Raw genomic sequence first — 26187 nt, forward strand, 5'->3', positions numbered from 1 at the left:
AGATAATTAAGAGACTTTATAAAGCATAAAGAAAATATTGAATTCTTAATAATCCCAGAGACAATTACTCTCTGAAAAGGCGATGTTAATGCATTGTCTGCTGGAGAAAATACAGAATTGTGTAGTAGAGCGCTCTAGGTTTGGAAACGTTTCGGCTCCAGGGAGGCGGGGTTACGAAATTCGTTCCTAGCGGGGATGCTGTGAAAATACAATCTACAAGCTCAGTAGAGCAACCAGCCCTTTTGAAGGCTAGGACGTGCCTGGAAGTTCTGGTTAGTGAAGTACGGGAATTCCGTCGCTGAATAAATTCCGTTCCAGGCGGTGGTTGTGTCGGTGCTCCTGTCGGGAATTCTGGGAAGCGTAGTCCGGGAGGTCTCCGTAGGCAGAGTCACTTCCGGCTCAGGTACGCGAGGCCGCGGCCTTCGTTCCTCTCGGAAAGGTGAGCCCTCCGTTTGCCGGCCCCCTCTCTCCGCGTCTACACTGACCTTTCTTCGCTTTTTGTGGGCCAGGAGCGACCTGGTCCTCGGTCTGGTGGAAGGAACCCCCTGCGGCGCAGCGGGGATGGTGCTCCCTTTGACTAAGGCTCCTGGAGCGCGGGACTGTCGGTGTATGCCCCGTTTAGCGGCCCCGGCCAGGGCCCTGTGTCTCAGGGTTTGGCTTGCCTCCTGGGTTCTATACTTTCCCGACCCGTTTCCTGACCACCAGCCCGTGATGACGCTTCCTAACAGTATATTCCACGAGAATCTTAACGTCTCTGCCTGTGTTTCCTCTTTTTAAAGTTGGTATTAGTGTCTACCTGTGTACGTGTGCTCAGTCGTGTCCAACTCTTTGCGACCCCATGAACTACAGCCCGCCAGCCTTCCCTGTCCATGGAGTTTTCCAGGTGAGAATACGTCCTCCAGGGGATCTTCCAGACCTTGGGATCTAACCCGCGTCTCTTGCGTCTCCTGCCTTGGCTGGCGGATTCTTTACCACTGAGCCATATGGGAAGCCGCAGTGTCAACCTAATAGGGGTAGTTTGAGAGTTAAATGAGAATGTATAGGGGAAGAACAGAGGCTAACCTGTGGTTAAAAATCACAAGGTCTCTTGTTCAGTTCAGTTGTGTCGGACTCTTTGGGACCCCATGAATCACAGCACTGCCAGGCCTCCCTGTCCATCACCAACTCCGAGTTCACCCAAACTCATGTCCATCGAGTCGGTGATGCCATCCAGCCATCTCATTCTCTGTCGTCCCCTTCTCCTCCTGCCCCTAATCCCTCCCGTTTCTTGTTACTAGTATTTTTTAATTTCCCGAGGAGTGCTTGGTTTCCTAAGGCTTCTGTGAACCCGGCTTGGGGTCAGAGCTCTTGCAGCAGTGTTCCTGGCCATTCTCTGATCCCTGAAGGAGTCAGGGCTGTACCCGGATTCCTAATGATTTTTAAATTTAAATTTTTGGAGAGGGTCACTTTTGCCCATAGTCTGGAATGTGCACTGAGATTTATGCGGGAATGCTGATAGAGTTCCGATTTCTCTCAGGTTCCTTTCTGCTTCGCAGCCTTGACTTCTTGAAAAAGGCCACAGTGAGAAGGGAATGCCCCTTTGGCCCCAGACAGCAGAGCCTCACCCGAGTGGGACTTAGCTTCCTTCTTCTTCTTATGTCATCTCTTCACAGGGGAGAAGAATTCATGTCACTCATGGACAAATTCTTCTGCTACAAAGATGCCCTGATATTTGTTGAATAAATGCTAGAAGGGATGGCGGAGTGCTTGGGCATAGTTAATAATTACAGCCTGTACTTGCATGCTCAGTCGTGTCTGATGCTTTGCAATCCCAAAGCCTGTAATCCGCCAGTCTGCTCTGTCCATGCAATTTTTCAGGCAAGAATATTGGAGTGGGTTGCCATTTCCTCCTCCAGGGGATCTTCCCAACCCAAGGATCGAAACCCCATCTCCTGTGTCTCCTGCATTGGCAGGGGGATTCTTGACCACTGAATCACCTGGGAAGCTAATAATGACAGTATTTAAACATTATTCTCAGAGTTTGCTATGAATGAATGTACTTAATCCTTACAAGAGTGGATACTATTATTCCCTTGTTAAAGATGAGGAAACAGACACAGAGAATATGATGCTTTTTAATTTTGTTAATTTGGTTGCGCCGGGCTTAGTTGTGGCATGTGGGATTTAGGTCCCTGTTCAGGGATTGAATCCTTGCCCTCTGTGTTGGAAGCACAGAGTCTTAGCCCTGGGCTACCAGGGAGGTTCTGAGCATGAGCTGTTTATTCTAGACCACACAGTAAGAGGCTTAACTGGGATTAGAACTTCAGTTCAGTTCAGTCGTTCAGTCGTGTCCGACTCTTTGCGACCCCATGAATCACAGCACGCCAGGCCTCCCTGTCCATCACCAACTCCCGGAGTTCACTCAAACTCATGTCCACAGAGTCGGTGATGCCATCCATCCATCTCACTCTCTGTCATCCCCATCTCCTCCCACCCCCAATCCCTCCCAGCATCAGAGTCTTTTCTGGTGAGTCAACTCGTCACATGAGGTGGCCAAAGTATTGGAGTTTCAGCTTTAGCATCAGTCCTTCCAATGAACACCCAGGACTGATCTCCTCTAGAATGGACTGGTTGGATTTCCTTGCAGTCCAAAGGACTCTCAAGAGTCTTCTCCAGCACCACAGTTCAAAAGCATCAATTCTTTGGCGATCAGCTTTCTTCACAGTCCAACTCTCACATCCATACATGACCACAGGAAAAACCATAGCCTTGACTAGATGGACCTTGGTTGGCAAAGTAATGTTTCTGCTTTTTAATATGCTATCTAGGTTGGTCATAACTTTCCTTCCAAGGAGTAAGTGTCTTTTAATTTCCTGGCTGCAATCAGCATCCGCAGTGATTTTGGAGCCCCAAAAAATAAAGTCTGACACTACTTCCACTGTTTCCCCATCTATTTCCCTTGAAGTGATGGGACCAGATGCCATGATCTTTGTTTTCTGAGTGTTGAGCTTCAAGCCAACCTCTTCACTCTCCTCTTTCACTTTCATCAAGAGGCTTTTGAGTTCCTCTTCACTTTCTGCCCTAAGGGTGGTGTCATCTGCATATCTGAGGTTATTGATATTTCTCCCGGCAATCTTGATTCCAACTTGTGCTTCTTCCAGCCCAGCGTTCCTCATGATGTGCTCTGCATATAAGTTAAATAAGCAGGGTGACAATATACAACCTTGACGTACTCCTTTTCCTATTTGGAACCAGTCTGTTGTTCCATGTCCAGTTCTAACTGTTGCTTCCTGACCTGCATACAGGTTTCTCAAGAGGCAGGTCAGGTGGTCTCTTAGGTAGTTTCAAAAACCCAGATGCTGGGAAAGATTGAGGGCAGGAGAAGAAGGGGGCGACAGAATATGAGATGTTTGGATGGCATCATCAGCTCAGTGGACATGAGTTTGAGCAAATTCCAGGAGATAATGAAGGACAGGGAAGTCTGGCATGCTGCAGCCCGTGGGGTTGCAGAGAGTTGGACATGACTGAGCAACTGAACAGCAGCAAGAAGTTTCAGTATGCTGCTTTGGTTCTTAATGTGTTTTGTCACGTTGAGATGGCATGTTTGGATTTTTGTAGGGGGCCATGAAAATTTTGAGTTTTTCATGACAGCTTTTCAGTCCTCTGTGGTTTGCTGCTGCTAAGTCATGTCAGTTGTGTCTGATTCTGTGCAAGACCATAGACGGCAGGCCCACCAGGCTCCCCCGTCCCTGGGATTCTCCAGGCAAGAACACTGGAGTGGGTTGCCGTTTCCTTCTCCAATGCATGAAAGTGAAAAGTGAAAGTGAAGTCGCTCAGTCATGTCCGACTCTTCGTGACCCCATGGACTGTAGCCCATCAGGCTCCTCCGTCCATGGGATTTTCCAGGCAAGAGTACTGGAGTGGGGTGCCATTGCCTTCTCCACATCTGCAGTTTATTTGTGTTTTATTTGAAATAATATTGTAGCTCATATTTTGATTATAAAATAATACTTGCATATTATAGAGAATTAAGAAAATACACGAAAAATAAGGATATAATACAGGATATAGAGATAACAGTAGTAATATTTTAATGTTTTCCTGTTCTGTAGATTTATTTTTGGATTTTTACTTAAGTTTTACAAAATAGGTATGATAGGTTTTATTTTCCTGTTAAATTTTTACATTGGAAATTTATAAGCAGAGCCAAATGTAATAAGAATAAAATAATGAACCCCTGGAGAACCATCACCCAAATTCAACCCTTGCTATCATTTGTCGGTCTTGTATCAACACATCTTCCCTCCCAATTTTGTTGTTGTTGAGTATTTTAAAGCAAGTCTCCAACACTGAGTCAGTACGATAGTGATCGATTTATGATTATAACTGCCCCAAATTGATTATGACGTATTGTTTATATGCGAAACCAAGAAAGGGAGATGTTAGCAGCTACTTTAAGGTTTTTATTTTTGCAGCTTGGAAAATGACACTCATTTGAGAAAGCGAGGGGGTGTGAGAGCATTGCACTTTGGAGAGTGATGGTGATGATATTTGTTTTCTGCTGTACAATTTGACTTGCCTATGTCTTAGGGCTCTTTGTTTCTTTTTTTTTAATATTTATTTGTTTGGCTGCATTGGGTCCTAATTGTGACACTCAGGATCTTCACTGCAACACGCAGGATCTTTTGTTGTGGGGCAGAGGTTCTCTAGCTGTGGCACATGGGCTCCAGAGTGCACAGGCTCAGTAGTTGCCCCACAGTGTTTGGGACCTTAGTTCTTCCACTAGAGATCAAACCTGGGTCACATGCATTGGAAATGCGGAGTCATAGCTATTGGACCACTCTTTGTTTCTTGTCTCTTTTCCATACACTGAAAATTCTTCTGTTCCTGGGACCATGTCGTATTTTTCTCTGTGTGCCCAGCACAAGATTGGCAAGGGTTTGAAGTTAGAGTAGCCACTCAACAGACTGTTAGCACCAAGGGTTTGCAGTGCAAAATTCCTGAAATTGGAATTAGGTAAAAACAGAAACAAAAGAAGTAACCCATGGGGATACTCCTTAGTCACCTTTAATATTGGCAAATTATAGAGTCCACCATTTATTTCAGGTATTGAAATGTTTCTGAACAATTCTTTTCATGATATAAAACAAGCTTCCTAAGAAGCACATTGATAGAAATGATGATAGCAAACATTTATAGATTGTGTTTTATGACTAGGCAGTGTTTCCAGTGACTTACAGATATTACCTTATGTCTTAACAGTTACCCTCATTTTACAGATGAAAGGCAGGTTTTTTAAAAATAGTCATCATACAGTAAAGTTGTCTATTTTTCCCTTTAAGGGGTACAATTCTATTAATTTTGCCACAGGTATAGATTGATATAATCACCCCCATCATCAACTACAGAACAGTGCCATCACCTCCAAAAAATTCTTCTATATTTCCTTTATAATCACCCCTCACTGTTGTCTGTAAGCACTGGAAACCACTATAACCGTATAGTTTCATCTTTTTGAAAATGAACTTGTACCATGAGTAACCCTTTAAGGTTAGTATCTTTCACTCAGATAATGCGTTTTTTTTTATGGAAACTTTGTGCCAGGTTGAGGGTTATAACCCAGGAACAGCATCTCAGAGAGTTCCGAGAACCATTCCCAGCATAATGCCTTTTACATTCATCCAAGTCCTGTGTATCAGTACTTTGTTTTTGTTGCTGGTTAATATTACGTGTATGGTTATACTAGTTTATTCACCCGTTGAAGAAAATTTGGAATGTTTTTGTGCTGTGCTTAGTCGCTCAGTTATGTCTGATTTTTTGTGACCCAGTTGACTAGTAGCTCACCAGGCCCCTCTGTCCATGGGGATTCTCCAGGCAAGAATACTGGAGTGGGTTGTCATTCCCTCTTCCAGGGAATCTTCCCAACCCGGGGATCAAACCCAGGTCTGCCCACATTACAGGTGGATTCTTTACTGTCTGAGCTACCAGGGAAGCCCAAGAATACTGGTGTGGGTAGCCTGTCCCTTCTCCAGGGGAACTTTTGACCCAGGAATTGAACCGAGGTCTCCTGCATTGCAGGCGGATTTTTTAACCAGCTGAGCTATCTACCTTTTGGCAGTAACGAATAAGCTGTTATAAACACTTGTGTGCAAGGTTTTGTTTTGTTTTGTTTGCTTATTTCTCTAGAATTTATAACCAGGAATGGGATTGGTGGGTCATACAGAAAATGTATGTGTAACTTTGTAAGAACCAGCCAAACTGTTCTCCAGGATATCTGCTGTTTTGCATTCCCATTAATGATATACGAGAGTTCCAGGTGCTTCACATCCTGTTGGCACTTCATATTTTCTGTTGGTTTTTAAAAAAACTTTATTATGATATAACTGTGTTGTTGTCTTATTGTGACTTTAATTTACAGTTCTCTAATGACTAATAATGTTCAGCAGATACATCTTTTCTTCAGCTTCTTTATCTTCTTTACTAAAATGTTTATATGTTTTGCTAAATTTTAAATTGAGTAACTGAGTTGTATTTTCCTTACTATTGATGTTTGGGAGTTATTCATGTATTCTAAATATAAGTTCTTTGTCAGATGTCATTTGCAAATATTTTTTCTCAGACTGACTTGTCTTTTCATCCTCTGAACAGTGTATTTTGCGGAGCAAAAGTTTTAATTTTGATAAAGTCTGATTTATCAGTGTTTTATGAGTTGTGCTTTTCACGTCTAAGAACTGTGCCTAACTCGAAGTCAGGCAGAGTTTCTCTTGTGTTTTCTTCTGGAAGTCATGATATGTACTCTTTCATTCCTAATATTGGTAACTTTAAAAAAAAATCTCTCATAGTCTTTACCATTCTTGCTAGAGTTTTTGTTATGGTAAGAAAAAAAAAAGAATACTTTTGGTTTCATTGACTTGGCTTTATTACACATCTGTTTTCAATTTCATTGATTTCTGCATTTACCTTTATTTTTTCCTTTTGTTTGACTTGGGTTATTTTGCTTCTCTATTTTATTTCTAGCATCTTATGTGTAACCTAGAGATTTTCTTTTAAAAAGTTGAGCACATCCAAACAGGATAAACTCAAAACTAAAGACAAAGAAAGAAAATAAAAAGCATTACCCAGAGAAAAAATAATGCATTATGTTTATGTTCTAGTTGTCATATAAAAAACTCTTACAGACAAGTCAGAACTTTTTGGCCAACCCAAAATATACTTTGAAAACTGTCAGTGTTATAATTTTTGCTTCCAATGGCAAAATATATTTTAAAGAACTCAAGAGATAAGTCATCTATCATGTTTTCCCGGATATATACTGTTCTGTGACTCCTTCCTGATGATACAATTTTTTTTCCCCTTGTTGCCTTTGAAAGTTTTCCTTTACCAATCCTTTTAAGGCAAGTAGGCTCCCTATGAATTCTGAGTTTATCAGAGAACATTTTCACAAAACTTCATCCCTAAATATTTTTCTAAACTGTTGTCTTTATAACTCTGCTTTGACAGTTCTTTTCTTTCACTTCTTTAAAAGTATTGTGCTACTTCCTTCTGGCCTTGTGATTTCTAGTGAAAAATCTGGAGCGATTTGAATCACTGTACCCCTGTAGGCTTCCCTGGTGGCTCAGAGGTTAAAGCGTCTGTCTCCAATGCGGGAGACCCGGGTTCGATCCCTGGGTCGGGAAGATCCCCTGGAGAAGGAAACGGTAACCCACTCCAGTATTCTTGCCTGGAGAGTCCCATGGACGGAGAAGCCTGGTAGGCTGCAGTTCACGGGGTCGCATAGAGTCGGACACGACTGAGCGATGGACGGACCCCTGTAGGCAATGCATTGTTTTTCTCTGGTGTCTTTCAAGCACCATTATCGCCTGGGAGCTCTGTATGGAGGCAAGTCCTAGGATCCAGTTTCATACCAATTTAGCTAGAATTTTGTAGGTAGGGGTGGGATCAAGGTGCTTTCTTTTAAAAGGAGCCCCAGGTGATCTTTATTTAAGGTTGGAAAAGTGCTTGCTGAACAACTTCATTCAATTTTTTAACATTTATTGTTTAACCTATATACAGTAGAATTACTTTTAGTGTGAATCCTGTGAGTTTTGGCCATCGCATAACACTAAAAGATTGTGCAGGAATGAAGATATTCCTTGGTTTAACTTTCGACAGAAGTGGAAATTTATCAAATCACTTGGAACTACTTGTGACTCCAACAAAGTTAGTTGTCACTGAAATGACTTTACTTTCATACATGTTTCATATTGCCATCAGTTTTGGTGGGATGCTGAAGCCACCAGCTTTTTAGGAATATTCAAGAGGTGATATATGCCTACTGATAATTACTACCTAAAATAAATATACTTAGAAACAAACCAGGGCTAATGTGTGGCTTCTGTATATTTCATGGTGACAATGAGGATGACACTAATAATAGCTAATCTTTATTGGGTGCTTATTATGAACCTCATTGGCTTTCTGATGCTTTGATGCATTAACTGATGTATTCTTCATGATAAACCTATTTTTATTTCCATTAGAAAAATTTATTTTGGGCCACATCATGCTGCCCGTGCATTCTTAGTTCTTCAACAAGGGATTGAACCAGCACCCTGGACAGTGAAAGTGCGGATTCCTAACCACTGGACCACTACAGAATCCTGTTTTTATTTACATTTTACTGATGAAGAAACAGAGGCATTGAGGGGTTAATTAACTTGCAAAAGTTTACTTTGCTACATACATGTTCAGTCTTGTTTGACTCTTTGTGACCCTATGGACTGTAGCCCACCAGGCTCCTCTGTCTGTGGGATTCTCCATTCAAGAATACTGGAGTGGGTTGCCATGCCTCCTCCAGGGCATTTTCCCAACCCAGGGTCTGACGCCTCTCCCATACCCCCCTTCATTGCCTGCTTGGACAAAGCATTGCTTCTATTAGACTGGCAAAGCGGGTTTTAGGAATTAATAAGACTGCAGCCAAACTTGTTAAAAGGTATCTTGGAGCAGCTGAATGTTAAAAGCTAAGAGGGCTAGGACTTCCCTGGCAGTCCAGTGTTAAGACTTCTTCCAATGCAGGGGGTGTGGGTTCAATCGCTGGTGGAGGAACTGAGATCCGGTGGAGGAACTGAGATCCCACGTGCCTCACGGGCCAAGAAAATACAAAACAGAAGCAGTATTGTAACAAATTCAATAAAGACTTTAAAAAAACCTAAGAGGGTGGAGAATGCAGGTGGGCAAACTACTGCCCATGGCTTATTTTTGTAAAGCTCCTCTCCCTCCCCAGCTGAGAATGGTTTTTACATTTATAGGTTGTAAAAGGAACCTTATTCCACAGAGACACTATGCAGCCACAAAGCCTGTGATTGGCCCCCACCCCCTTCTTTTGAGTTCTTTTTCTTCCACAGATGACTTGGAAGTTGCTTGGGAATAGTAAGATAAATAACAGTGAATGACTGTTGAGAATGGTAAATAACCTTGAGGAAGAACCCAAGAAGTCAGACTCGTGGTCTCCAGATCCTCCCATGGGTCAAGCATGAAGCCAGTGCTTCACATAGATACAGTATCATCACGGGCTTCTATAATCTTTATCAAAACCACATGGGAAGAGGGATGTACCACTGGAATCTCCTCCGGCTTCAGGAGGAATATTCACCAGCCATTAAACTTCTCAGAGGGGTGGTCTCAAAGTCTAAACGAACGTTATTGGGTTGATGAAAAAGTTATTTTGGGTTCTCCCCTAATATGGTACGGAAAAGCCAAATGAACCTTTTGGCCACCCGCAATGTTATCAGGGCAACAAATTATTAAGTGAAAAGCCATAATCTCTGCTGCCCAGATTTCTTACAACCCCCGTTTGTAAGGACTGTTTTATATTGCAGAATAGCGCCTGCTTCTCTGAAGCTGCCAGATGTTAGTCTAAAACACTGGCATAGTTACACAGCTTTCCACTACCCCCATGGGTCCTAACAGCAATCTCACGGTCTTTGTACGATCACAGTCCTGGTGTTGCAGCTTGCAGAAGTAAGCCTAGAGAGGTTAATTTAACTTAACCATGGTTAAAAAATCTACAGCAGCTCTTTAACAGTGCCAATATAGAGCAATTCCCAGGTGGTGCAGCAGTAAAGAATCCACCTGCCAATGCTGGAGATGCAAGAGCTGTGGGTTCCATCCCTGGGTTGGGAAGATCCCCTGGAGAAGGAAATAGCAACCCACTCCAGTGTTCTTGCCTGGAAAATTCCATGGACAGAGGAGCCTGGTGGGCTACAGTCCACTGGGTCACCAGGAGTCAGACATGACTTAGCACACACACAAGGAATATAGAGCAAATGTGCAGCAAATATATAGCAATTAGAGGTTTTAAAAGCTAACTGTCCCCAGAGGTACTTGTAACAAGCACCTCTCCTCTCCCACTTAACTGTGTCTCCTTTCCCATGTTCCCCAGGTTCACAGTGCATATCCGGGGAGGCTCGAGCTGTGTGAGGACTGCAAGGTGTGGCGGTACAGGCTGCCCCTTGTTCATGGGCATCCTGCCAGGTTAGCCTAAGGGTGGTTAGACCCCAGCCCACACCCTGCCTGTGAAGGTGTGTGTGGCTGCATCTGCCCAGGAGAAGGGACACCTTTTTCTGATTTGCACAGGGATGCGTTTCCCCCTCTCTCATGGCTTCTTTCTTGTTTTGTGTCTCTTCAGGTCTTTGCCTTTCCTCAGGAAAAGGACAAGAAGATGATGAAGTTCCAGGTGAGTTGGATTTTTTATTTCTGTCACTTAACAGGTAATCTCATTTCTCAGTGGATACCTTATTTCTCTTCCTTGCCAAGAGTAAAGAATGACAGCAGACATTTAATACCATTCATGTGTCATGATCTCTTGGTTCAGTTTTTTAAAAATTTCCTTTCTCAGTTTTTATATATTACCATTTTGTTTCACAGCTGATAGTGTAAAAGAGAATAGAAATTTTTTAAATGGGAAGGCCCACACATTATTACCCTGTCTACAAATCACTTGTTTTTTTATGTTTATTTTTCATGTGCATTCATAACTAGACTTGCCATAATAGATACAATTTTGAATTGTCTTTTTTCGCTTACGATTATAGCACTCAATTTTTGTCATCTAATATTATTTTAATGAACTATTATACACTCTCCTCCTTTTTAAAAATGTATTCCTCATTCACAACCTTTAACGTCTTAATGATTCTCGCAGTTTTATACAACAGAATCATTTCCCCTATATTTAATTTTTAAAATTAAATAAAAATAAATTTATATACAATTTATTTATTAATTTTAAAATTTTAGTCATACTGTAAGTCATGCACACTGTACAGCAGAAACTATCACTTGTAAAGCAACTATACTCCAAAAAAAAGACACCGGCACTTTCCATCTGTAACTCTGTTCACTGCTCTGAGAGGGACTGAATCATCTTCACCATCAGCACGAAAATAAGAGGTTCATGCTAGTTCAGGTCCTGTTCAGGTTTCTACAGTAGGCACGTGTCTGGTCAATTCCAAAGTCTTTCTGGACCAAGAGTATCAAGCATACTGTTGGGGTGGAAAGAGACACAAAACAAAAACAAAAAAACAAACCAAACCAGAGTTCTCATTCAGAGACCAAGACTTGAAGCTGTGATGTTTGAAGCTCCAGCCAGAACAAATGCAGTGTTGAGCAGGTCTTCATATAGAAATTTTAAATTTCCCTTTAGCAAAAAAATTAAAAGACGGATAACAAGTTAGGAAGGAAAGTCTTTATATCATAAATGGAAAAAAAAGGCCTTACTGTCCCCAAGTGAATGAATGTTATTACAAAACAAGAAACAGAGATGACCAGCAAACATATGAAAAGAGAGTAATCTTTATCACTTACCAATTTTGTGAAAATTTTTTGAGATAACTAGTTTTGGCTTCGCAAATTGAATTCTGATATTATCAAAGTTTTTTGGTTTTTGCTTTTAAGTATTCATGTCCATTGTTGGCCAAGGTATGGGGGTTTAGGAATTTATAGTTTCTTGGAAGCAGAATAAATTAAGAAAAATCTTTTTGGAGGAAACACCTGCCATTGTGGTCTCAAAACTTTAAAGTTTGTTATTCCTCAACATTACCTTTTCTACTTTTTGTAATTTATCTTCAGGAGATAACCAGCAGAGTTCTAGGGGCTAAAGTCTATATGGAAACAATCTTGCAACATTGTTAATAATATATACTCTAAAACTAAGTAGGCTATGCTCAATCATGTCCGACTCTTTGCGACCCCATGACTGTAGCCTACCAGGCTCCTCCATCCGTGGGATTCTTCAGGCAAGAATACTGGAGTGGGTTGCCATTTCCTTCTCCAGTAAGCGTGCATTATTTATATCAGTTCATTATATTCTCAACCATCAATTCCTTGAATTACTGTGCAGCCCTGAAGTGGAATGTCAGCAATGATGATGGTAATAGTAATCACAATAATAGCATTTATTAGATACTTGGGCTCCCCAGGTGGCTCTAGTGGTAAAGAACCCATCTGCCTGCTAATGTAGGAGATGTAAAGAGATACGGTTTCGACCCCTGGGTTGGGAAGATCTGGAGGTCATGGCTACCCACTCCAGTATTCTCGCCTGGAGAATTCCACAGACAGAAAAGCCTAGTGGGCTACAGTCCATAGTGTCACAAATAGTCGGACACAGCTGAAGCGACTTAGTATGCACACACTGGGTAGGTACATACTATGTACCAGGCACTGTTCTATGTGTTTTACCTATAGTCACTCATTTTATTTTTACTAGTACCCTAAGGTACAGTTACCAGCCTACAAATGAAGAGAGGATGAGGACTGGGTCCAGGGCCCCACAGCAGCATTCTAATGTGAACACAGGAAGTGAGGCCCCAGAGCTGTGTCCATAAATACTGCACATCTGGATGCGGGCACAGAGGAGGGGCTCCATACTTGAGTAGGAAGGGTGACTCATGCCCTGTAATTATCTGGCACATCAAATAAGCGGTATATGTGTATGCTGTTGCTGCTGCTGCTGAGCCGCTTCAGTTGTGTCCGACTCTGCGACCCCACAGAAGGCAGCCCACCAGGCTTCCCTGTCCCTGGGATTCTCCAGGCAAGAACACTGGAGTGGGTTGCCATTTCCTTCTCCAGTGCATGAAAGTGAATAGGGAAAGTGAAGTCGCTCAGTCGTGTCCGACTCTTAGTGACCCCATGGACTGTAGCCTACCAGGCTCCTCCGTCCATGGGATTTTCTAGGTAAGAGTACTGGAGTGGGGTGCCATATGTGTATAAAAAGAGGGAAAACAGACTCCATCACACTCTGTTGGAACTAAAGCTTTTATAGCAGCCCATGAAATGCAGCAGCGCTCCAGGGACTTACCTACAGGGGTGCTAACAAAAGGCAGCAGTTTAAGGTGCCTGGATTCCTTTTCCTGCAGCCTTTCTGGTGGATGGAATCAGCAGTGTGAAAGGCAAACAGAAGGCAGCTGCTGAAATGTGACTCGGTCTTTGGGAATCCGGAACCACCTCCTGTCTTTGACACTTTCTCGGGACTGTCCCTCTTCTGTAAACATTGTGTATGTGTGTTTGTTGTCATAGGAGCCACTGTCCTTCAAGGATGTGGCCGTGATCTTCACCGAGGAGGAGCTGGGGCTGCTGGACTTGGCTCAGAGGAAGCTGTACCAGGAAGTGATGCTGGAGAACTTCCGGAATCTGCTCTCAGTGGGTGAGCACAGCGCCCTCGGGGACTCAGTGTCAGCCTCCTGGGGTACCTTTGTGGGCACAGTCATTTGAAGCTCTGGAACTCCTAAAATCGTCCTCTCAGCTTGGGTCCCTACAAGTCCTAGTAATCCCAGAGACAGAAACAACGTGTTTCTGTCCAGGAAAAAAATCTGTCCCTTGAACTATTAATATAAATGGGGAGCTTGTGGTCCTGTCGCATAAAGTCAGGTTAGTGAGTTACTGCAGCTTTTTGGATTTTCAGGGTGCCAGTAACTAGCTGTGATTTTTCAGAGGTATTTTGTTTTTTCTGCTTTAATGACATAGCTGTAAATAGCTTCAAACATAGAGAAAATTTACTAAAGTAGAGGACAAGAATACCCCTATAGCTTTTATGTATGGCTCAGTGGTAAAGTATCTGCCTGTAATGCAGGAGACACAGGAGATTCAAGTTTGATCCCTGAGTTGGGAAGATCTCCTGGAGGAGGAAATGGCAACCCACTCCTGTATTCTTGCCTGAAAAATCCCATGGACAGAGGAACCTGGCAGGCTACAGTCCATGGGTCACAGAGAGTCAGACATGACTGAGCATACACACACCTAGAGTAACATTTCACCCCATTTATTTTATCATTCATATCCCAGCTCTTTTCCCATATGCATGATTTATATCTGAGCCATTTGAGGTTAATTTACTCACACTATGGACCTAATATCCCTAAATGCTTCTGTGTGTAGGCAGAGCCCAGGAATCCCCAAGACTACACTGTGACACCAGTGGCAAGCTGAGGGGTCCCCAGAGCCTCCAATAATTTGCTGGAGGACTCTCAGAACTCACTGAAAGCTGTTATACTCATGGCTACACTGTTTCACGGAAAGGTTACAGAATAGGACTTGGATGCTAGGAATTGTCCACTGTGGCGTCTTTGTTTCCTGGTCTCAGGGGTTAGAGCTAGGGTTAGGGTTGTGTCTGGATGTGCACACCTGTATTCATATACATATACATACACATATACACACATATAAAAATATGTATACATATGAATATTCATTCAGTTTCATTCATAGTAAGAGAGGTGCTAGTTCATATTATACTGAAACGCCATTTTTCATTCATGAGGTTAGCAAAAATTCAGAAACTTTTTTTTTGGCTCTATCATGAAGGTTATGGGATCTTCATTCCCCAACCAGGGATTGAACCCAGGCCCCAGCTGAAAGCACCGAGTCTTAACCACTGGACCACTAGGGAAGTCCCCCAGAATTCAGAAACTTAACACTATTTTTGGGGGGCAAAGATGTGGGGAATAAAGCAGTTTCATGTTTTGAAAGTGGGAATGCAACATGACACCACCCCTATGGAGAAGAATTTGACAGTGGACATGAGTTTGAGTGTACTCCGGGAGTTGGTGATGGACAGGGAGGCCTGGCGTGCTGTGATTCATGGGGTCGCGGAGAGTCGGACACGACTGAGCAACTGAACTGAACAGAACTAGGGATTTACCCTTTCTCAGCAACTCACTTGTAGGAATTTTCCCTGAAGATAACCAAGTACAAAAGAACATTAATAGTATACTAGTTTGTGTAAGGAAAAAAAGGGAAAATAAATAAATATATGTAAGCAATACAAGGATTAATCAGGAAATCATGAATTTAGTTTCTTGTCGATGATGAGTTTGTGATGGCGTGGAAGGAAGGGATGTTTGAGAGAGTCACACTTGTTTGAATAACACCTTTTTGTCTAGTTTGGACTTTTGAAAATATGTTAGGGGACTTCCCTGGTGGTCCAGTGGTTAAGACTCCATCTTCTAATGCAGAAGGTGCAGGTTCAATCCCTGGTTGGGGAACTAAGATCCCACATACCTCGCAGCCAAAAAAAAACAAAACAGAAAACAGAAGCAATACTGTAACAAATTCAATAAAGACTTTAAAAAAATGATCCACTTCAAAAAAGTCTTTTAAGAAAATATTTAGTTCAACACATTCTAAAAAGTAAATCAAATAAGAATGTGAAGGGATGATCATCGAAAAGAAAAATGAATTGTGTTTGAAAGGAATACCTTAAGCACGGTGAACAGAGAAAAGAAAGGATTCATGGAAGTAGCTAAGAAATACAGTATATAACTCTATATACCTTTAGTGTTAGGTCTCGTGGGAGGAGGATGGGAGAATGAATTGCAATCCTCAACACTTCTTAATGGATTTGTTTACTTCAGTGAACGGAATGAGCAACTCTGAGACTATTTTATATGTAGTGCAGGGTCCAAGGCAATTCACTCGAGAAAGTATTTTTTCAACAGATGGAGCTGAAACACTTGGACTTCTGTATGCATATATTTGCATGCCTCACACCTACAAAATGAAAGTTTAACTCAAAGTGGATGAAGGGCCTAATGTAAAATGTAGAAGTGTGAAACTTGTAAATGGAAACACAGGAGAAAATTTTCATGACCTTAGATTAGGCAAAGATTTCTTAGATATGATGCCAAAAAGAAGAAGGAAAAAAACCCCAAAAAATGAAAATATGATTCAGGAGGGGAAAAAAACAAAAAAGCCCAAGTTAGACTTGGTCAAAATTGAAAACTTCTGCTCTTCTGTCCTTTTTTTTTACAGGAAATCAGCCCTTCAAACCAGAGCTTATATTCCAGCTGGAGAAAGAAGAGTGTTTGACGATGGAGACCCAGAGAGATGGGTGTTCAGGTGAGAACCATCCTGCAGTCACCCAGCAGCCAGAGAGCCCCTCCCAGAACACGAGTCAGAAGGGGTCAGGCCCCGAGGCGTCTGTACCCTCACTGTTCTAGCTTCTCCTATTCTAGCTCATTCCTTCTGGCCCAGCTGCACGGGCCCAGTTGCTGCCCATCAGACGTGTCTCAGTGAAGCTTCTGCTTCAGGCTGCCTGGCTCACTTTGCTGTGTGCCTTGAATGAGTGAGTCGGTTAATACGCGCATGGTCTTCACTGTCTTCAGTCCTCCCTGAGGCAGCTAGCAGGTACAGAGTAAACCACGTGATAGAGAGATACTCCAGAGTGTCGTTTGTCGTCAGATGAACGCCTGTCCTAATTCTGTGTAGGTGTCCTTTAGTGTTCGTGGATAGGTACTCAGTATTCCTAAAGGTTAAGAACAGCCAGGCAACTAAAGAAACATCAGAAATGATCAGTGCTAAGGGATAATCTGCTCTCCCATGCAGCAGTTTCAGTGAGACACTCTTGCATTAACCTCCTCATTCAAATGCCCAGTTCTTTATCTCCTCCTTCTGTTCTCACTTCTTACTCTCCCATCCTCTAATAAGTAACAGTCTCTTGACCTAGCTACAGTTTTCTTTTTTTTTAAATTTTATTCAGTTTGTTTAAATTAAAAATCAGTTCACCTATTTCTCCCATCCCCAAACTGCTGCCTCTTGCAACCAACCGTTTGTTTTCTGTTATCTGTGAGCTTGGTTGGTGTGTGTGTGTGTTGGGGAGTGGTTTTAGATTCCACATATAATAGAGATCGAGGAGTATTTGTCTTTAAATACCTCCAAGGTCTACCTGTATTGTTGCAAATGGCAAGATTTCGTTTTTATTTATGGTTGAATTTTCTTTATCCGTTTGTCCATCAGTGCACATTAAGATTGTTCCCTTATCTTGACTGTTGTAAATAATTCTGCAGTGTACATGTACAGTGTACATTTGTTGTTGTTTAGTCATGTCTGATTCTTTGCAACCCTATGGGCTGTATCTTTTCAAGTTAGTGTTTTCTTTTTCTGCAGATAAATACCTAGAAGTAGAATTGCTGAATCATATGATAATTCTATTTTTAATTTTTTGAGGAAGCTCCATAACGACTTCCATAGTGGCTGCACCAACTTATATTCCCACCGACAGTGTATAGGACTTCTCTTTTCTCTACATCCTTGCCAGCATCTGTCATTCTTGTCTTAGAGCCTGGTGAGCCACTGTCCATTGGGTCACAAAGAGTCAGACACAACTGAAGCGACTGAGCACACACGCACATCTTTTTGATAATAGCCATTCTAACAGATGGGAGTTGGGAGCTCAGTGTAATTTTGATTTGCATTTCCCTGGTGATTAATGTTGTTGAGCAACTTTTTATGAACCTATTGGCCAGCTGTGTGTCTTCTTTGGGAAAATGTCTATTCAGGTCTTCTGCGCACTTTTTTTTAATTGAATAGTTTGCTTTTTGCTGTTGAATTGTACGAGTTCTCTATGTAGTTTGGATATTAACCCCTTATCAAATATATGATTTACAAATATCTTCTCCCATTCAGTCAGTTTGCCTTTTCATCTTGCTGTTGGTTTCCTTTGCTGTGCAGAAGCTTCTTAGTTTGATGTAATCCCACTTGTTTATTTTTGCTTTTGATCATATGATTTTTATCCTTCATTTTACTAATATTGGGTGTCACATGTAGTGATTTGAAGATGTTGAACCATCCTTGCCTTCCTAGAATAAGTCCCATGTGATTGTCTTATACGATCTTTTAATGTGCTGTTGAATTCAGAATATTTTGAGGATTTTTGCATTGTGTTCACTGGGAAGTACTGGACTGTAATTTTCTTTTCAAAGTAGAACTTCCAAACTAGACATTTATGTGAGTCCAAACATTTTAGTAATGTTTCTTGAGTCCTCAGACTCTGATGTCAAAAGCCGTGGTCACAACGGTGCAGCCGGAAATGCTCCTGGGTAGGAATGAGAGTCAATTGAAAATTTCGAAACAAATTACTTCACGTCTATGATTTTTCTGTTGTCATCTCAGTTCAGGTTCAAGGTCATACAGGCAATATACTCTTTAGAGAAAGTGTCAGCAAACTTTTTCTCTGAAGGTGGTAAATATTTTAGGTTTTGGTGACCATATTTGATCTCTGTCAAAGAGACCAAATGTTTTTTCTTACACCAGTGTAAAAAATGTAAAATCTATTCTTGTTCCTAGGCTATACAAAAACAGAGCTAGGGCCGTAGTGTGCTAGTCCCCCTGCCTGATAATATCAGTAGGAATGTAATGTACCTTTTTATTTAGTATTTCCATATATTAACATGCTTATACCTTATAGTCATGCAAAATTTTGAAAAAATATATTCTTATTTTTAAAGTACTAATTTTTCTCCTTCATGGTACCTTGGGGAAATCCCTTCCAATCTGAGATTATAACTCTTTTTTTAAAAATATCATTGCTACATAATCCACTATGTGGCTATAACATGCAGCCTTTAGCTGTATATTTTTTTGGGGGGGACTGTACCGGGTCTTAGTTGCAGCATGTGGGATCTTGTTCCCTCACCAGGATGGAACCCGGGTCCCCCAGCATTGGGAGCGTGGAGTCATAGCCACTGGACCACCAGCGAACTCCATTTCATCTTTAGGTGACAAATAGTATAATAACTGAAAGCCTTGCTTTTGAGAAACCAAAGACATCGCTAAACATTCTTGTTTTTAAGCACTGAGATGGGTACTTGTGGACGTGTGGTAGGCCCTGCAGCCAACGCATTGCCCCAGAGCCTGCTGCCACACGGTCGTCAGTGTTGCCCTTTATTCTTTTCCTTTTTTTAAAAGTTGGTGATAGGGTGGGGCTAAGAGTAAGATTTTGTGTGAGAAAAACTACACCATTTCAAAGGTTACTTTCAAAATTAAAAAGACACAGTCCACAAGATTCTTGTGACCTTTGCTTTTCTCACTGGCAAGTGATAACTGAGTGTAACCCTGCCTCTCATATAGCCTTTCAGCTGTGCAGTAAAATTGCCATCACCGGCTTCTTTCCCATAAAAAGTAACTTATATATGCATGCCCTTTCAGTTCTATGACTGAGAATGACTCAGGCTGTGATCTAGTCATTATATGCTTATTGAGCAACTGCTGTTCACTAGGAGTGTTAAATAGGCAGTAAGGGTGAGACAGTGCACACAGCCAAGTTCTCTTCCTTGTGTGTAATACACTCCAGCATTTAGAGACAGGAAAACACAAGTAACTAAGGAAGAATTACCGCATTTGAAGATAATATTCACATTATGAGAAAAAATCCCCTTTTACTGCCTTTTTCCCCTCACCTGGGATACTGAAAGAGAATTAATATTTTGCCGAGTATTAGGAGAGTGCGTGTTATTGTGTCAGCCCTGTTGGACCACTTGTTCTCCGGGAATAAGTATACTTCTCACTAGGATGTGAATGATATGCTGCCTGCTGATAACCTGAGCTTTGGTAACTAACAGACAAGCCATTTCCACCCAGACACACCCATCTTCAGGTCTTCCAGGGCCTCAGATTCCCTGAACATTAAAGTACTTTTCCAGCAAAATGACAAAGTCAGTGTTCATTGAGTTTTGCTTGTTAAGTTGCCTCAAAGGACCATGAAACTTGCCTGTGCAATTCTTTTTTGAGTTAAATTTATTTATTTTTAATTGAAAGATACTTGCTTTACAGTATTGTGTTGGTTTCTGCCAAACATCAACATGAATCAGCCACAGGTATACCTGTGTCCCTTCCCTCTTGACCCTCCCTCCCACCTCCCTTCTCATCCCACCCCTCTAGGTTGTTACAGAGCCCTGGTTTGAGTTTCTTGAGTCATAGAGCAAATTCCCATCTTGCCTGTGCAATTCTGTCACAGTATTTCACGTTTCACCTGCCCCATGGCCCTTGCTAATTCCAAAATATCTTTTAAAAGGAGTTAAAACTGATTATGGCTTACAGTAACATAGGAGAACTCATTATTCTCATGAAAATGAACTCATTAGAGATAGGCCATACAAGACCTCAAGAATCGATTAAAGGTCTCTGTTTACCTTCATCTGCATAGCATTTCACACACAATCTTGTGTGTGGCAAAACACATTTGTCCACTTGAAACTATATTCTTTCCAGTTTGAGACTACCCCCTTCTTTTTTTCCATTGGAATCTCCAGGCAGCCCATGATAATGGTGTGCATGGTTTAACTAGGCCTTTTGAACAGAGCCACCATCTTTGATGTCCAGGTTGCATTGCATAGACCTGATTTTGAGGCATATGCGTAGCCCGAATTCTGTGGATCCTACTTCTATTCCTGGTGTAGCCAAAGGTAAACAATATTCTACGTATTGTCAGAGGTAGTAACAAACTTTCCTCCAGTTTATTGAAGTTTCATGTCATGATCTAAGTGCAGAATCTTGAAATCTCTGAATAAAAGCATTCATTGCGCACATGTCTAAAATCTCTTTATTCTTATAGGAACCAAGAGTCCACATAATATGGAAAGTATCCAAGAAGTGGGATTAAGCTGCTTTTCCCCCAAAGAGCTTTCCACCTGGCAGTCCTGGCAACAAGGTGCAGGCAGGTTAACTTGGTGTCAAGATTCCATGAGAAACTTCCAAGAGAATATTTCTAAGTTGCAAAAACAAGGTGATTCCCCCTGCCAGGTTTGGGCAGGAATACCAATTCAGCTTTCTGAAGATGAGAACTATGTCTTAACTCACATAGGAGACGGTTCCAATGACATAAAAAGTCAAGAATTTCCCTCTTGGCGAGCCCAGCATTCTTGGAGGAAAATGTACCTTACAGAGTCACGTAATTATCAGTGTCGATGTCAGCAAGTTTCCATGGAAAATGATTTCTGTAAATCTGACAGCATCAGTTGGATCTCTCATCACGGTGATAATCTGGGTGTACACAGAACAGGACAAAACTCTAGCTGCCATGACTGTGGAGAAGATGTCATGAAGGTTTCATTGCTTAATCATATTCAAACAGGGCAAAAGCCCTATCCTGGTAATGAGTACAGAAAAGCCTTCAGCGATCACTCCAGCTCTGAAGTTCATCAGCAGTTAGACTTAGAAGGAAAGCCCCGTACATGTAGTCCATGTGAAAAGGACTCTAGTTACAGGTCAGTTCTTCATATTCATCAGAGTATTTGTAGAGGAAATCATTGTGTTTTTGAGAATTCACATCTGCAGTCGCGTCAGAAAAGACACACAAAAGAGAAGCCATTTAAATGTGAATACAGTGAGAGCGTCAATCAGTGCTCCTCTCATAACACATATGAACTTATACCCAGAGGAGAGACGTCTGATAGGTGCAGCATGTTTGAGAAAGGCTTCAGTCATAGCTTAGACCTTAGTAGTATTGTTAGGGTCTACATCGAGGAGGAATCCCATGAATCTGAGGAGAATGGGAATGTCTTTAATGAGAATTCTTGTCTTCAAGCCCATCAGAAAATCCACACTGAAGAGAAACGATGCACAAACGTGGAGTGTGAGAAGGGTTTCACTTGTAACTCAGATCTCAACATTCAGCACAGAGTTCACATGGAAGAGATTCCCTATAATTCTGAGGCATGTGCTAATGGCTTCAGTTTGGCCTCACATTTTCAAGACCTTCAGATAGTCCACACTAGGGAACAACCCTATAAACGTTACACATGTGGTAACAGCTTCAGCCAAAGTTCGTATCTTCAAGGCCATCAGAAAATTCACATTGGAGAGAAACCTTACAAGGTGTGTGGGAATGGCTTCAACTGGAATTCAAAACTTAAAGATAATCAGAGAGTCCACACTGGCGAGAAGCCGTACAAATGCAGTGCGTGTGGTAAAGGCTTCAGTCATAGATCTGTTCTTAATGTTCATCAGAGAGTCCACACAGGAGAGAAACCTTATAAGTGTGAGGAGTGTGATAAGGGTTTCAGTCGGAGTTCATACCTTCAAGCCCATCAGAGAGTCCACACGGGAGAAAAACCATACAAATGTGAGGCATGTGGGAAGGGCTTCAGTCGTAATTCATACCTTCAAGGGCATCAGAGAGTCCACACTGGCGAGAAACCATACAAGTGTGAGGAGTGTGGGAAGGGCTTCAGTCGGAGTTCACACCTTCAAGGCCACCAAAGGGTCCACACGGGAGAAAAGCCATTCAAGTGTGAGGAGTGTGGAAAGGGCTTCAGTTGGAGCTTTAATCTTCAAATTCATCAGAGGGTTCACACAGGCGAGAAACCCTATAAATGTGGAGAATGTGAGAAGGGCTTCAGCAAGGCCTCAACTCTTTTGGCCCATCAGAGGGTCCACACAGGAGAGAAACCCTACCAGTGTGATGAGTGTGGTAAGAGCTTCAGTCAGAGGTCTTACCTTCAGAGCCATCAGAGTGTCCACACCGGAGAGAGACCATACATCTGTGAGGTTTGTGGGAAGGGCTTCAGTCAGAGAGCATATCTTCAAGGCCACCAGAGAGTCCACACCAGAGTGAAGCCATATAAATGTGAGATGTGTGGGAAGGGCTTTAGTCAGAGCTCACGCCTTGAAGCACATCAGAGGGTCCACACTGGAGGGAAACCTTACAAATGTGCGGTGTGCACAAAGGGTTTTAGTGAGAGTTCCCGCCTCCAAGCCCATCAGAGGATCCACACAGAAGGGAGGCCCTATAAATGTGAACAGTGCGGCAAGGGCTTCAGTGGGTTTTCAAGTCTTCAAGCCCATCACAGAGTCCACACTGGGGAAAAACCATACAAATGTGAAGTGTGTGGAAAGGGCTTCAGTCAGAGATCAAACCTCCAGGCTCATCAGAGAGTCCACACAGGAGAGAAACCCTACAAATGTGACGCGTGCGGTAAGGGTTTCCGTTGGAGTTCAGGTCTTCTAATTCATCAAAGAGTCCACAGTGGTGATAAATTCTATACAAGTGAAGAGTATAGTAAGGGTTATCCTTCATCAGAGAATCTGTACAGAAGCGAAGTTCTGTAATGTGGTGTTCCATTTTGTTCTGAAATCTTCAAACATGAGCTGAAATTTTCCACTCACTCGAGTTCTCATAGTAGAAAAATAATTTCTTTCATGAAAATGTAATGTTTCTGCTCAACATCAACATTCACAGTAGTCCACACAGCAGAGACTTATCCAATGAGAGGGGTTCCATATGGAATTTCATGAGAACTTGAATATCAGTCACTGCAAGTGACTTTAATCAGCTCTTGTACTAGGGCTTAGAAAGGCATGAGTATGGTCAGGATTTTAACAGAAGTATTAATGCAATGATGAGCATGCCTAAATTCACGTCCACTGGAATGGAAGCTTATTAAGAGAAGGGGTTTCATACATTGCCAAGTCTCCAACTCAGTGTAGGTGCTCAGTACTTTTTTGCTAAATGACTAAAAGTATGTAAAGGTGTCATGTTTGAAATTTTTATTGAGCTGATTTTCCCAAAAAAATAATTTAAAATGTATTTGGAGGAGGAATCCTGCAAGTCAACTTAATGTAAGCAAATAAGGAAACATAAACATTATTTGAAATGTAGAACATGGGCAGTATCGCAATCTTAAATGACATGAATTTGGTTTAACCCCCCTGGGATTGGTCCTCCCCATTTGTCCCTCGTCAGCAGGGATGGGCTGAATTTCTTAGCATTTGGTCTCTTTCTCTACAGTGTACTATTTGGTTAAGTTTAGCTCTATGTGTGTGTGTACGTGTGTATACCTATGTGCACTTTAAAAGGACAGTACAAACCGATAAAACAGTGTTTCTGGTTAACTTGGCAAAAATGGAATGCTGCATTTTACATAACTGAATTTTTACTCCTGCCCTGTGTGTTAAGACAGTTTTACCATATTTGGAAAGTGTCAGAAATGGTTACTAACAGTAAATACTTTCTTAATAAAATTTCAAATTATAATATTTGGTTTTCTAGCTTCCATATTTCCATTAAAATCCTTTTGATCTGACTGGTTTCTATATAGCCGTCCCATCCCGTCCCATCGCTGTCGTGTCTGACTCTTTGCGACCCCGTGGACTGTAGCCTACCAGGCTTCTCCATCCATGGGATTCTCCAGGCAAGAATACTGGAGTGGGTTACCGTTTCCTTCTCCAGGGGATCTTCCCGACCCAGGGATCAAACCCGTGTCTCCCGCATTGGAGGCAGACGCTTTAACCTCTGAGCCACTAGGGAAGCCCATATAGCCAAAGAGGTCCAATTCAGACCTCTTAAGCAGGATCTGTGACAAATTTGGAGGACTTTAGTTTTGTCAAATTTTATGTCACCATACTTTTCCCACTCCTACAAAGAAAGGAAAAAAAAATTGAAGTATAGTTGATTTACAGTGTTGTGTTAATTACTTCTGTACAGCAAAGTAAATCAATTAAAAATTTCTTTTAGAAAATTCTTTTCCATTGTGGTTTATCGTAGGATATTGAATATAGTTCTCTGTGCTATCCAGTAGGACCTTGTTGCTTATCCATTGTATATATAAATGCTTATATCTGCTAACCCAACCTCCTACTCCATCCCTCTCCCAACCCCTTGGCAACCACCAGTCTGTTCTCTATGTCCATGATTCTCTTTCTGTTTCATAGATATGTTCATTTGTGTCATATTTGAGATTCCACATGTAAGTGATATCATATGGTATTCGTCTTTCTCTTCCTGACTTATTTCATTTAGTGTAATACTTTCTAGTTGCATTCATGTTGTTGCAAATGGCATTATTTCATTCTTTTCTATGGCTGAGTAATATTCCACTATATATGTGCTGTATCTTCTTTATCCATTCATCTGTCAGTGGACATTTAGGTTGTTTTCCATTTCTTGGTTGTTGTGAATGGTGCTGCTATGAACATAGGAGTGCATATATCTCTCTGAATTATAGTTTTGTCCAGATGTATGGCCAGGAGTGGGATTGGTGGGTAATTTTATTTTTAGTAAGGAAAGGAAAAATATTGAATTTTTCTAGACATTTTTTCAAATGTATTGATTATGAGGATAAGCTTTCCTTTTACTTGCTAATCTATATCTTCAAGAACAATGCATTTTATTGGAGGAAGTGAAAAAATACAAATTTGTCAGAGTTGTACAACATGTATCAAAATGTAAAGTGTACATTTTTGTTGTTGTTCAGTTTCTAAGTCATGTCCAACTCTCTGCGACCCCATAGACTGCAGCCAGTCTCCTCTTTCCTCCACTATCTCCCAGAGTTTGTTCAAATTCATGTCCATTGAGTTGGTGATGCTAACTATCTCATCTTCTGCTGTCCCCTTCTCCCTTTGCTTTCGGTTTTTCCCAGCATTAGGATCTTTTCCAGAGGATTGACTTCACATTAGGTGGCCAAAGTATTGGAGCTTCAGCAGCAGTCCTTCCAATGAATATTCAGGGTTGATTTCTTTTAGGATTGACTGGTTTGATTTCCCTGCAATCCAAAGTACTCTCAAGAGTCTTCTCCAGCACTGCAGTTTGAAAGCATCAATTCTTCAGTGCAGAGCCTTGTTTGGCAACACACTGCAGTACTGTGCACACACACACAGCCTTCTTTATGGTCCAGCTCTCACATCTGTACATGACTCTTGGGAAAATCATAACTTTGACTGGATGGACCTTTGTCAGCAAAATGATCTCTCTGGTTTTTAATATGCTGTCTAGGTTTATCATAGCTTTCCTTCCAAGGAGCAAGTGTCTTTTAATTTCATGGCTACAGTCACCATCTGCAGTGATTTTGGAACCCCCCAAAATAAAGTCTCTCACTGTTTCCATTGCTTCTCCACCTATTTGTCATAAAGTGATGGGACCAGATGCCATGATCTTAGTTTTTTTAATGTTGAATTTCAAGT

At 41.7% G+C, this 26187-nt stretch overlaps 1 protein-coding gene across 1 annotated transcript; it reads left to right on the forward strand.

Annotated features, from left to right (window-relative positions):
• The first annotated feature begins 98 nt into the window (after positions 1 to 98).
• Positions 99 to 24907, forward strand: ZNF112 (zinc finger protein 112). The gene is made up of 6 exons (XM_088830500.1): positions 99 to 439; positions 780 to 883; positions 10646 to 10693; positions 13534 to 13660; positions 16264 to 16350; positions 20843 to 24907. Exons 2-6 carry the CDS (start codon positions 839 to 841, stop codon positions 23335 to 23337), a joined length of 2802 nt encoding a protein of 933 aa, XP_088686626.1. The 5' UTR covers positions 99 to 439; positions 780 to 838; the 3' UTR covers positions 23338 to 24907.
• Positions 24908 to 26187: the final 1280 nt, after the last annotated feature.

The sequence above is a fragment of the Moschus berezovskii genome, chromosome 22 (assembly GCF_049115385.1).
Source record: "Moschus berezovskii isolate FMDL1 chromosome 22, NW_MosBer_1.0, whole genome shotgun sequence".
Lineage (NCBI taxonomy): Eukaryota > Metazoa > Chordata > Mammalia > Artiodactyla > Moschidae > Moschus > Moschus berezovskii.

What these genes read in the sequence shown, in the direction of transcription:
- ZNF112 (XM_088830500.1), top strand. Translation starts at nt 839, where the DNA reads ATGAACTACAGCCCGCCAGCCTTCCCTGTCCATGGAGTTTTCCAG. An exon ending in CTGTCCATGGAGTTTTCCAG is followed by an intron (nt 884 to 10,645) that starts GTGAGAATACGT and finishes GTGTCTCTTCAG; the next exon opens with GTCTTTGCCTTTCCTCAGGA. An exon ending in AGAAGATGATGAAGTTCCAG is followed by an intron (nt 10,694 to 13,533) that starts GTGAGTTGGATT and finishes TTGTTGTCATAG; the next exon opens with GAGCCACTGTCCTTCAAGGA.